This window comes from Triturus cristatus, chromosome 8 (assembly GCF_964204655.1).
Source record: "Triturus cristatus chromosome 8, aTriCri1.1, whole genome shotgun sequence".
NCBI lineage: Eukaryota > Metazoa > Chordata > Amphibia > Caudata > Salamandridae > Triturus > Triturus cristatus.
Window position 1 is genome coordinate 948,846,611 of NC_140591.1, and position 12,342 is coordinate 948,858,952.

The 12,342-nt window shown below is 44.5% G+C and overlaps 1 protein-coding gene across 4 annotated transcripts in view; it reads right to left on the reverse strand.

Moving 5' to 3' along the window:
* Positions 1-12,342, reverse strand: part of PTCHD1 (patched domain containing 1) — a 571,764-nt gene that overhangs the window by 242,201 nt on the left and 317,221 nt on the right. For all 4 annotated transcript variants that reach the window (XM_085620489.1, XM_085620488.1, XM_085620490.1 and 1 more), the window contains one exon: positions 4,285-4,945. In XM_085620489.1, the coding sequence (XP_085476615.1) occupies positions 4,285-4,945 (661 nt within the window). The remainder of the gene's footprint in view (positions 1-4,284; positions 4,946-12,342) is intronic.

Consider the following 12,342-nt stretch of genomic DNA (forward strand, 5'->3'; position numbering starts at 1 on the left):
TGGTAGTACTGTTGAGATGAGCAAGGAACTATTGACAGTACCTCTGCAAAATATCATCGCAAAGTTCCCTTCAATTGCGATGGGGCTGGCAACAAGAGTTAATGACTCTTTGGAATTATGAGATCTTAAGTCATTCACCCAAAGACTCGACATGCTAAAAGCAGCTGGAGTCTCCAGGTGAAATACCATGTGAAAATGAGGAATTACTGGGCAATGACAACCGAAATTATAGATTCACCGATAATACCTAATTTCTGGGAGAACCCGGGCATCCTACGTGTAATCACCAGTAATCCCGCTCCAGAATTACTGATGCCTCTGATATTAGGAACTCTGGGGGGCAGAATTACCAAAGATTACTATGGAGCTCTCGCAATGAAGACCATATTAGCAATAGTAGTGACATGTTGAGTACCAGCATGCAATTCCCAGCCAGTCCAGCCAGAAGGAAAATAATACATTTTAAGAGATAGAGAAGCTATTACGCTCTTTAAATTTCCAGCTATGTACAATCAACAGGCGAGACTTCCAAACGAACAGCCTCTGCTGAGCTGGTCTGCCAGTACTGCTTTACCCAAGATTATGACATTCAGTCCCCAGTCTTCTTCACCGCTGAGCTTCAGCCACAGAAAGAGCATTCAACAGAGACCCATCCTATGTCTGTCTTTCACAAATTCTACTCTATAGGAAGATGATTTTCAAGAAACAAATCAGGAATAGTGGAATGCTGTCTTATTTGCCCATTGGTAATCAATTGCACTCACCCTAATATGACTCTATGCAACTGTTTTAGATAGCAAATGTGTACACCAGTTGCCTCAATAGTGAATCTGAACCAGCTGTGGTAAAAATTGTCAGAGATTTAGCTGAGACACTGCCCAAGGGCAAGTTAGTAGGGAAATTAAAACCTCAGCAAAAGAAACCAAATTGGAAACAACCATCTCTTAATGCTTGGGAGAAAGGTAGATGTACAAACTGTTAATTGTGAGTTTGTCGTCATAAGCAGTTAATGGCGTGCAGCACAATAAGGATCATTTGTACGCGTAAACAATTCTGTACTTTCTCATTGAGGGGGGATATTCACAAAGAAGTGGCGGTGAGAAGAGTTAGCCTCCTTTGCCTAACACCTCTCACCGACACTTCAGAAACGCGAGGCTGCACCCTATTCTCAAGAATGTTGTGCAGCCTGGCGTTTCCCCCATCTACTGCGCTAAATCTCACAACTTAACCCCAGAACAGGCACTCTTGCACCAGAGCACAAGGGTGTCTGTGAGCAGGGAGGTTTGTTAATGCACAGGAAGGTGTCCCTTCCTGTACATTAATAAACCAAAAATACCAGTTTGCTTTTTCCATGTGTGCTGCTACATGCAGCGCACATGGAAAAAGCAAAAACGAAGAGAAATAAAGGTTTCTCCTCCTTTAGCCACATTAAGACCTGATTTTTCTAGGTCTTAAGTTTGGCGCTTCCACCTATTATCGCCGCCCTTGATAATAGGCGGTAGCGTCAAACTCAATGGGTGTTGCTATGGTACGCCCAACGCAACACCCTCTCCATGCCCCCTTTCACGCTAAATTTAGCATTAAAGGAGCCCTATTCTCAAGGCAGCATTAAGCCACTTAACGTGGCTTTAAACCACGTTAAGTGCGTTAACGCTGCCTTGAGAATAGGGCTCTGGCCCTATCGCCACGGGAACGTAAAAAAAAAGTGACGTTTCCTTGGCGATAGGGCATTGAGAACATGCCCCTGAATATCTTTGTTTTCTCTATGCTCCCTTCTAGGCAAAGGCTGCTTTCTTAATTTATTTTATGATGCTTGTTTTTGTTAGCGTTGTCTTTGTAACGCCTAACAAAAGATTCTGCCTAAAAGAAAACACCCACTCTCCAAGGCTCTAAAGGGCGGAGATATCCTGTATATACCATTTGCCCTAAAATTGAGTTTTAACAATGCATTATGAATGAATTTGTATTTGGCGCTTCTTTTAACATAATTGCCTGGGAGAAAAATTCCCTGCTGTAATGAAAATATGAGACAGGCAGGAGCAGGTTATTATGCTTTGATTGTGTCCAGGTTTGACTGCTGAGTGACGGCCATCTTGGTAAAAAGTACAATAGCAACACGAAATGTGCAGTTGCGTAACTGCATTGCATCTCCCAGCACTCATAGAGATCAAAGATTCGATGTGTGTCACGTGGTGCCACATACAACCCTTGAGTTTGAGTAACTCACCCATGAAGCCATATAATGCCATAACAATGTAGACCTGATCTGACAAGGACCAATTCCTGGTTGCGGATGGTTGCCACCTACTCTTTACAGGCGGTAGCTACCAAAATGTCTGTGATGGTGCAAGCGTCCCATTGTTTTTTCTCCAACTTCTACATCTTGATAATTTGAGGTGCACTCCTGTTCCCAAGTCAAGCACAATGCAATGCAGGGCTCCATTCTAACAATGTAGCCAATCCACCCGAGCATTGCCATGTGCAAAAACTAATCTATATGCCCATTAAATTAGCATTTCGTCCAGTACCAGACTTGTGCTGCAACAAACAGTTTGCAAATGTAGCCATTCATTTCACAAAGAACAAGTACTGAAGAACTGAGAACCTTAAATTAAAAAAAAAACATTAAAGATGCTCCGCAAATTCAAAATTAAGTAACCTGTCATCCTCTTCAGTATTACCATATGGCATTACGATATAAGATATGTGACTATGTCAGGTTTTCCTCACTTTATCCACTAACGCTTTACATTTGAGAAATATATTCCTCTAATAGCATACTAACCAATTTCATTTATCCAGAGAGAAATCATATCAATTCGAGGTATTCACTTCTCTTACTCTCGTTCCCAACGACCTTCTGCAGTCTAGATGTCTCCTAATGTACATATTATTTCATTTTGTTGGTTTTGTATAGGACATATCACTCACAATGTAACCTCTTGGCACTTGGCAATGTCCCTGTCTTTGTAGACACACTTCTGCTTGGCCATCTGTACTATGCAATGTTGGCTGGAACTGCCGTATCTAAGTGCTTGACTTGCACTCTGGGGGTTTGCGAACCAGCTGCAAGAAGGTGGCACAGTTTAGTTAGCATGTGCTCCTGTAAGCAAGAAGCAGAGCATACTCGGTCGTGCAGAACATGCTTGTTTATGAGTGACAGAGTTGTGGGAGAGGGCCCTTATGGTGGACAGGTGCATGCCTATTGTTTTGAGAGCAGTACATTGCCCTTTGGTTAACCTTTGCCACTCCGGCAGCTGTAAACATGGGGAAGGTTTGATGAAGTGAGGTGGTGACCTGGTATGGCACATCTATGGTGCATAAGTTTAGTTTGCTCTCACACTCTGACCACTCCACTGGCTTCCAGTCAGCAAGGGAGACACCTTCAAGCTCCTCACTCACGCCTACAAAGCCCTACACGACAAAGGACCAGCGTACCTGAACTACCGCCTCACATTCCACGTACCCACCAGACAACGCCGACCCTCCCAACTCACCCTCGCCTCCATCCTCAGGATCCACAAGACCAGAACCGAAGGAAGATCGTTCTCCTACCTCGCCACCATACCTGGAACACCCTGCCCCTGCACCTCAGTCAATCAGCGTTCCTGACCCAACTGAGGATGACTTTAAGACCTGGCTCTTCGAAAGATCCTTCACCAAGTCGGCCCAGCAGCCCCCCTTCCCAAGTGCCTTGAGACCCTCATAGGTGAGCAGCTGTGCTTTACAAGCCCCTGATTGATTGATTGACTATTTCACTCAAATTTAAGTGTATGCCGCACTAGCAATGTTAGAGCATTCGTAAAAATGATTTAAAATGTACGAGAACGTTTCCCTTTTTAAATGATCTGGAATCCAGATATGTCTGCACGAAGCATGTATTGTATTACAAGTGTAGAGATGTATTCAAATGTAAATACTGCCAGCAGTAATGTCCTAGGACGACCCAAGGCCATGTCTACAAGGTTTCCAAAGAGCTCACACAAGACCTGAATTGGCATGAAATGGTCCTGACTGACATAGCCTGATGGCAGATTATATTTTGCATTACTTTTCACTTCATGGAAAAGACTTTTGAAGTACTGTCACTTGCTTCTGAAACAGCAACTGTCTGGGACACTTTGAGTGATTTGCAATGATAATGTCTTAAAAAAGGAACGCTCTGCCAGAATGCATATGTTGCTATCATTTTGCCTTTGCTTGAGTGACAAAATGTCCTTCCCTGCTCATTTTTAACAACTCTTGGCAAACATATTTAAGCAAGTGAAATAAATTGCATATTACCCAGCATGATGAAAGGAAGGCCCAAGAAGGTGGAGTTGTACTTCCCGCCCGTCAAATTGATGATCCCTGCTGCGGTCAGGGTGGCGAGGCCCACCGTCACCAGACCGATGAGGCCGAGCCAGGGTTTGCTGCGGACACAGTCCTGCATGGAGCAGCAGAGCACCGCCAAGGTGACCACCAGGGCCAGGCTTGTGATCAGGTAGCGCTGAGACACAACGCTGGTCTTCTGAAAGTCCTCCCCCAGCGAGGCAGAGGTGAAGGGATACATTTTGACTTCCTTGTTGGCCCTCTGGAAGTGGTCCACAGTGTCACAGAAAATGGACTCCCACTTCTCAGCGACCACATCGTTCAAAGCGTTGATGGCCTGAAGGTAGTAGGTGAGCTGGACGGCCTCCGCGGACTTGACGCGGTCCTTGCTGTGAATGGTGACTCCGCCCAGCTGGTGCCCGTTGTACACCTCCCTGCCGTCCTTCAGCTGGGTGATCGGATACGTGATGATGAACGTTGATCGGTTTGAGGAGCGGGCTGACTTCAGTCCCTCCAAAATGTGCACGATATCATCCACAATGCAGGTCTTGTCGTTGCTCAAGACGCAGATGTGGGCAAAGGTGTAATTGAAGCCCGGCCTCGGTACTTGGATCCTGGTCACCGCCGAGTGCAACTGCAAGAGACAAAAGGACAGAAAACACTTTAGGTCAATGCTAGATATCTTTTAAGTTTTGGGATGCATCAATTCAGTGCTTCATTTTCAAATAATAATTGCCAAGACTAAAATATGTAAGCCATTAAAAGCTATACTTTGCCTTACTCCTCTAGAGGTTGTAGGCATGATCTTGAAATGCACATACATGTTGGAAGTATTCCCTGACTAAGGATAACTCAATAAACTGTATTCCTCTAATGTGTCATGCATGGATGCAAAATTAAGCTTCTGCTAGTTCTCTATAAAAACTAAGGAAGAAATGGAGGCAGTTCTCAACAGAATTACTCACAGATGAGCCACTGCGAGCAAGACAACTGCAGGCGAGCCCTGAAACTGACAAATATCAGGCCGAATAAATTATTCATCCTCCTTTGCATGTCATCCTCTGAAGGGCAGTTTAACATTCTCTGCGGCTCGGCAGCTCCCTCGCCCTGCTCCCTTCCCTTGCTGCCACGCATCGCCACACAGGAGACGTGAATGCATGAATGAATGGCTTAATAACGAATGCTTAAGCAAATCAAATACGATGTGCTTATATTTAGAAACACGAACTACAGAGACTCAGGAACGTTCTTTCACGGGAATAGGATTCAATGCAAGTTCTGACCATCACGGATGAGGGTGAGATAAGCAAAATTAAGGCATTGCATGTCATTTTTGTACTTTTATCCCAGAGCACATTTTTTATTATCCAAGAAATTGCTGGTGCTTTGAAAAAATCTCACTTTCTAATTGCTGTGGATAGAGAGGGCTGTTTGTCATCACCTAATACTGCTACAACAAGCATGGTCTGGGGCCTCTGTCTAAATCGCTGTAACATAATTGCTAGAGTCATGCAAAGCATTTACTGCCAAAAAAGCATTATAGGTTCATTGTACACATGCTCATTTCACTGATTCGGGTTTTGTAAGTAATCGGTATCAATGCACTGAAATACATGGTCATCTATTCTCCACCTTTTGATCCCCCTTAATATCAGGACATCATTAACATATATATTAACTTATAATATTATTTATTGGATGAGGCACAATTGATACAGTGTGATAAATCGAATCCTGGAATAACTGTAAGCAAACTGTCTCTATTTCCTCATTGCAGTCTGGTTGTGGCATCACTGCTCATTTGTAATATCAAGCTGGCATTGCTCGTCTATTGTAATAACTGCAGTTTAGGTCTGGCGTCACAAGGATAGTGGCAGGTCAATGCACGGGATAGCTAGCTTTCAAGTTCCTTCTTCGGTGCTAATCTTTCCTTAAAATTCACATTCAGTAGCTGCAGCCGCGGCCCGTGGAGGGAGTTCCGTGGGGCGGTAAGGCGGGGCGGGGGAGGGGCAGGGTGGGGGGTTCTAAAAACCCGAATATGGATAATTACAGGTAAGTAAACAATTAAATAAATAGAACGAATTTCGTAGCGCGCGCTGCATCGCATTTTGCGATGCAGCGCGTGCTACGAAATTCGTTTTATTTATTTAATTGTTTACTTACCTGTAATTATCCATATTCCGGTTTTTAGAACCCCCGCCCCGCCTTACCGCCCCACGGAACTCCCACCATGGGCCGCGGTTGAGTAGCTGATAAGTTGACCATGGGGCTTATTTATGAGAGGCTTGTGCCGCCGGAGTGTCTCGTCTTCTGAGGCTCCGGCGGCGCAAGCCTCTCAACCATATTGATGAGGTCACACAAAGCCGCCCTGCATGTATTTGAATGGCCTCATAGATATTGAGTAAGACAAAGTAGCGCAAGTCACTGTGTTGCCTTACTCTGTGCCAGGGATGCGTTTCATGTGTGTTGCGATGGGTTTTCCCATGCAACACCCATGGAGTTGATGCTGCCCCAGATTTACCTAATCATGTAAACCTGAGGCTGCTCGAAAACCTTACACCTCTCCAGAGCAGGCGTAACAAGGAGAAATATTTGCATTTCTCCTCTTTTTTTCCTCTTTTCATTTGTGCTGCATTGCAGCACACATAAAAAGAGGAAAACACCTCTCGGTATTGCTTATGTGCTGGGAGGTGCCCTTTCCTGCACAAAAACAATCTTGCATGCAACGCAGACACCCGAGCCTGCGTTGGTGCTAGATAGTCATTTGTGTGCCAGCGCAGGGGGTAAGGACAGGAATGCACAGTGTGTCATAAATACTTTGCATTCCTGCCCTTTCTCATTGGCATAAGGCAGCGCCGCAATAAGACTGGCAGCACTTCCCTACATCCCTTTCCTATAAATGAAGCCCCATGTTTATTGCACTAAGGACATTCCAGACAACAAAGCAGGAATATAGCTGCAACGCCACTTTAGACTGTCTACCAAGCTCACAAGTCCCTGCAAGTTTAGAAGGATATTCACATCTTCTGTTTTCTTTTGTTCTGCATGGTTTGTGAATCAGGAATCACTCATATTTTTATTTTGTTTTATGATAATTTGCATTTTTCACACTTCTGGCCTGGCCCAGGTCTCTTGTCTGAGTGGTGTGCATTCATCCAGGGCCGGACTGGGAACCAAAACCGGCCCTGGAAAAGTGCTTCCCCCCCCCCGTGGGGGGTTGGGGGTGCCGCCGAGCTCTTTGCCAGGGCCGCTTTTCGGCCGATTTTGTTACAGGGCCGATTTTGCAGCTATTCTGCAAAAACGGCCCTGAAACAAAAACGGCCCCCAGGTGCCCAAAACCGGCCCCACCCGTGCGGCACACCGGGGGATTGCCCAATGCCCGCTATGGCCAGTTCGGCCCTGCATTCTCCGCACCTCCACGTGGCCCCAGGATTCATTTTGTAAAACAAAGTTATAATATGCTTTATGGTAAGCTCCCGTAGGTCAATCAGAGTGTAGCACACGTTCAACTCCTCCTAACCAATCAGATTACAGAGGGTCAAAAATAAGCTCTTGCAGTTCTCAAACCTTGCAATGGACAACAGGATTTCTTTTGTCTCACCCAAGCAGATCTGGATTTAAAATCAAATTTGCATTCTCAACTCTTTTCTAGAATCAGACTGTCAAAGGTGCACGACTTGTTTTTCAATTAACATTTGAGAAATTGCTCTGCTGCTTACACTGTACCAGGAAAGGATTCCTAAGTGGACCAAGGACTAACTTCCCACTAAGCCAGGTATGGTTCTCTTTGGTTGTTTTTGTATTTAAGATTGACACACAGTTCATCGAAAAACGTGTTGCTGCTTGGCCAATATCTTTTCCTTCAGTGATCAGTTTACACCTGAGAGGGCTGGGCCATGTTAATACGACTAAAGATTATTTGGGGATGTGCTCTCCAAGCGTGATATAATGAACCCCGACTCATAAGAAAAGATTTCTGCTACATCACCCCAAACACCCTTCCCTAACATACAGAGCAAGAAATGAAGCCCGATAGCACAGTCTGGTACACCCGTCAAATTGATATAGAAACTGGTGAGTGTTGTTTGGCACAAAAGCGCTTTAAGCCAAACCCCCTGGCATGGCCAAGAGAAGGGGCAGGGGTGGTTAAAAGAGCTCCCCAGCCCAGTTCCACATCCAGTGTCTAAATGAGATACATTCTTCCTGATCTTTACAAAGGGCTGGAGAGGAATGTGCCAGCAGGCCAACCTGTTCCCCCAAAGAACACAAACTTTGCACTAAGGAAGTGATAATTCACACCTTTTCCCTGGCCTTGCCTTGGGCCAGGTAGAGCATACAACTACCCCCAACAGGAAAATTAGACTGAAGCATCAGGGCACTGGATTTGGGAACCTAGGGTAGTTGACAGCTGCTCTCATCTTGAGATACAGGGAAGTTTCACAGGCCACACTCTCCACACCAAGATGTCTATTTGCATTCTCCATGAGAAAGACCTCTCACTGGATACATCCACTTGAAATACAAAGCGATTCCACATCCCCCTGAAGAAATCACAGGATGTACAACATCTGCAGTTGGTGGATACACAGAGGTCATTAGGCTCTCTTCTGAACAAAGCTAAAAATAAGTAATGGGTTGAATGCTTTAGGTAATCAACGTCATTGGGATTTACCTAGACTGCATTTCAATCTCGTGCTCACTTTAACATAGGAGTCAATCACTGAGGCCAAGTTTTCCAGGATAAGTCTGGAGTTGCTTGTGTTCCCGTTTGGAGGAGAGCTGGCCTGGCAGTTTGGGCGCAAGCAACGTTTGGTTACTCTGAGAAAAAATTACATATACTTATTAGCTATATGCTATAGTACATATCAGACCAGACAGGAGCCCATGCTGCATATAGTCAACTTTTTGCATGCTGATTATGACAATTTAACACCTCTCTATGCTAGTCTGGAGAGCTGCTAAAGTGTCAGTTTGACCAATGTTAACTGAGCCTTAACCGGGGAGGGTGGAATAGAGACTGAGGGCTGGTTAACCAGTATTGGAGTCACTATTGACCTTTGCATTTCCTTACAGTAGGGAGTAAATTATGACACAATGATCCTTACTTTATAACTAACAATATGTATTTTACTAGTCATTTCACAATACTATTAGATTATGTTTACTGCATTAGTGTTAATCAAAAAATATTGTCAATGGTAGAAAAATGGTATAAAGTGTATTGTTTCAGACCTGAGTTCCATGATTTCTCAAGGTCTTTTACATTACTTTATAAATTCAAGTCAGTGGCCTGCCAAATCTGATGCAGTGCTTAATGCATATTTAACCGTCCTTTCACTTATTAATAAAGCCAGTCTATATAGACGTTACTGAACAGATCAGTTCACCATCTCACAGTGGTAAAAGAAAGTACACTGAGGGGCCGATTCCGATCTCGGTTTGAAGGGCACCGAATAGGGTTCAGCCTGAAAAACTACGAGCTGTACGCGTGTTTTCCGCCCGACTCGTACAGCTGTACGAGCGAGCAAGTACAATGCGAGCTACATGAAATTCACCGACCGAGTCATTTCCGGGTCCGAACAGCTCCGTACGTCCCGGTCGGAAGCTAACCGTGGCGTGCAATGGATGCGATTTACAAACGAGCCAGTACGATGCACACGTCGGACAGCCTGTGCGAGCCGGAGTGTCCGGCTCACAAAAGCTCCCGGAGTCGGACTTTGTGGTTGTTCTAACATGCCAATAATTAGTGCAGCGATAAAAAACATTTGTTACAGTTGCGCTGTTTACTGTTTAAGTGGTAAAATTGTTTTTTTTTAGACATTATGAACTAAACTAGATATGCGCTTCAGATACAGATGATCAATGATAAACACGATTATTTAACTTACTCAAATTCAATTCACAGTCCCATTTTGCTATTTAAAATTAAAAGATTGTGAAATTAAATTTACAACAATCTTCATAAATAAACTTGTCAGATGGTGAGTATTTAGTCAACTACAGGCGCACTGGATCAAGTCTCAACAGCATTACCACAAAATATTATAAAATGAATGTTTTACATACAGATGATAAACATGCTAGGCACAAGAAATGAAACGTTTTTAGTGCTTGGCATTATAGCCAGGAGCAAAATAGAACGCCCAAAAATACTTCTAGAGGCACTGCAATGCGGATTAAAGAGAAAATTAATGAGATGATATTTCTTTGGCTTTCTCTAAAGAGGTCTACGAATTAAACACAAATGCAATTTTGTATAAAAGCAAACCAACAGTATACTCGGCAAAACTTTCTCCCAAACACCACTCCAGTTATATTGACTCTTAATTTTCCTTGACAGGCTCATATTCAGGAAGTGACATTTGTCTACGCGTTTGTTTTAACTGCCAATTTTAGAATAAGGATATGATGCACAAACATTGGAAATTGGCTATGTTTGGAAGAAACTTCCATTTTTAGAAATGCTCAACTATTTCCAAGGGCACGCCTGCAAAGGTGCAAATGCTACAGGATTTCAGGAGCCCTCCTTGAAAACGTTTTTTGATTTCCCATTTACAGGAAGGCAAGTGTTCACGTGTGCAAACCCCCCTCCCCCTTCCAGGAAAATTAGGCATTCATTATGATTAGCTGCACGTTATGACTCCTTATGCAAACTACACATCAGTGACTGCTGATTGTGCAGGATTTATATTTATCAGGTGCACTCTTTCTGCATTTTGGCATTGGGATTAATGCACTAGCAGGGTAGTAGTCCAAGGCGTGTAAGTGGTACAAGTGTGCTGCACTGTTTGTTCTGCCAAGTTTGACCCCAAGATAATCGAGAGCCCCCCACTACCCTCCATGTCCACACAATGTTCACCCTGGTTGTAATTCTGCAATGTGGACAATTGGGGAGTTTGCAGGCAGCATTGGACCAGAGCTCAGATTGTGACTCTGATTTAAGTGTCTAAAAAGAGGTGGAAAGAGCATCATTCACACAACAATACTGGAGAAGGGAAGATATATTTTCACTCTCTCAAAGGAGCAGCAGGATGAAATTGGTAAAACAGACTAATACATATGCAAAGAGTGCTGGTGAACCAGTGTGGGAGAAGAGTCTTTAATTTGGCATCACATGTGTAAGTCGCAAGTTGCAACTTTCTAAGTACTTGGATCAGTCATGTGAAAAGGTACATGGAGGAGACTCCAGAAAAGCTGTGCTCCTCTGCAGAGGAGACAGCGTGTCTGCGTGCACTGCTCTGTTGCAGTTGGCCCATACCTGAGAATCAATAAGGGCACACACTTGCACATAACTGCGGCTATATTACAAAAAGTGTCCAGGTGTTCAATGGGCGCGAGAGCGACCGCCTGCTTTCTGCGTGCCAGGAACACTGTGGTATTATAGAAGGGGCCACAGACACTTGTACTGGCCTTTCTGCAATACAGATGTGCCGGTTAGAGCAATTGTAAGGGGGTGTCCCCTCGTTAGCATGGGACAGGCCCTATGCAAATGAGGGAAACACTTTGCCTGTATGTCCATGTTATGGAAGTGGGTGCAGAGGCATGCTGAGTGTGCCACAAAGACATGGCGTACAGTCAGTCTGTCCCCATGGACTACTCCTGCATGAGGAGCAAGTGGGTCTCATAGACCTCCGGACATCCCTCTGCATGTTGTGTGCACTCCATCACTGCCCTTTTTGCCCTCCTTTTAAATGCAAGCCTGGTTCCACGTGCACTGTGAAAGGCAGATTGACCGCTGTAAACAATTCGCATTCACTAATGCGCGGCCCCCAGGACCGGAAGCTGCCTGGCGTGGAGAGCGCAATATCTTTAACAAAATGCAGTGTCCCTGTTTGCACCCAGCACACCACAGTAGAAACAGGACCGTCTCCATATTAATAATAAGGGCAGTTGCACGCCCGGGGCACTTCCGGTAAACACAGCCCCGGGCTTCCCATCATCTTCACTGAACATTCAGACTATCAGACAGCTTCATCAATAATACAAAATACCAAGATACAGGAACGCAAATTCAGTATGGCGTGCTTGCGT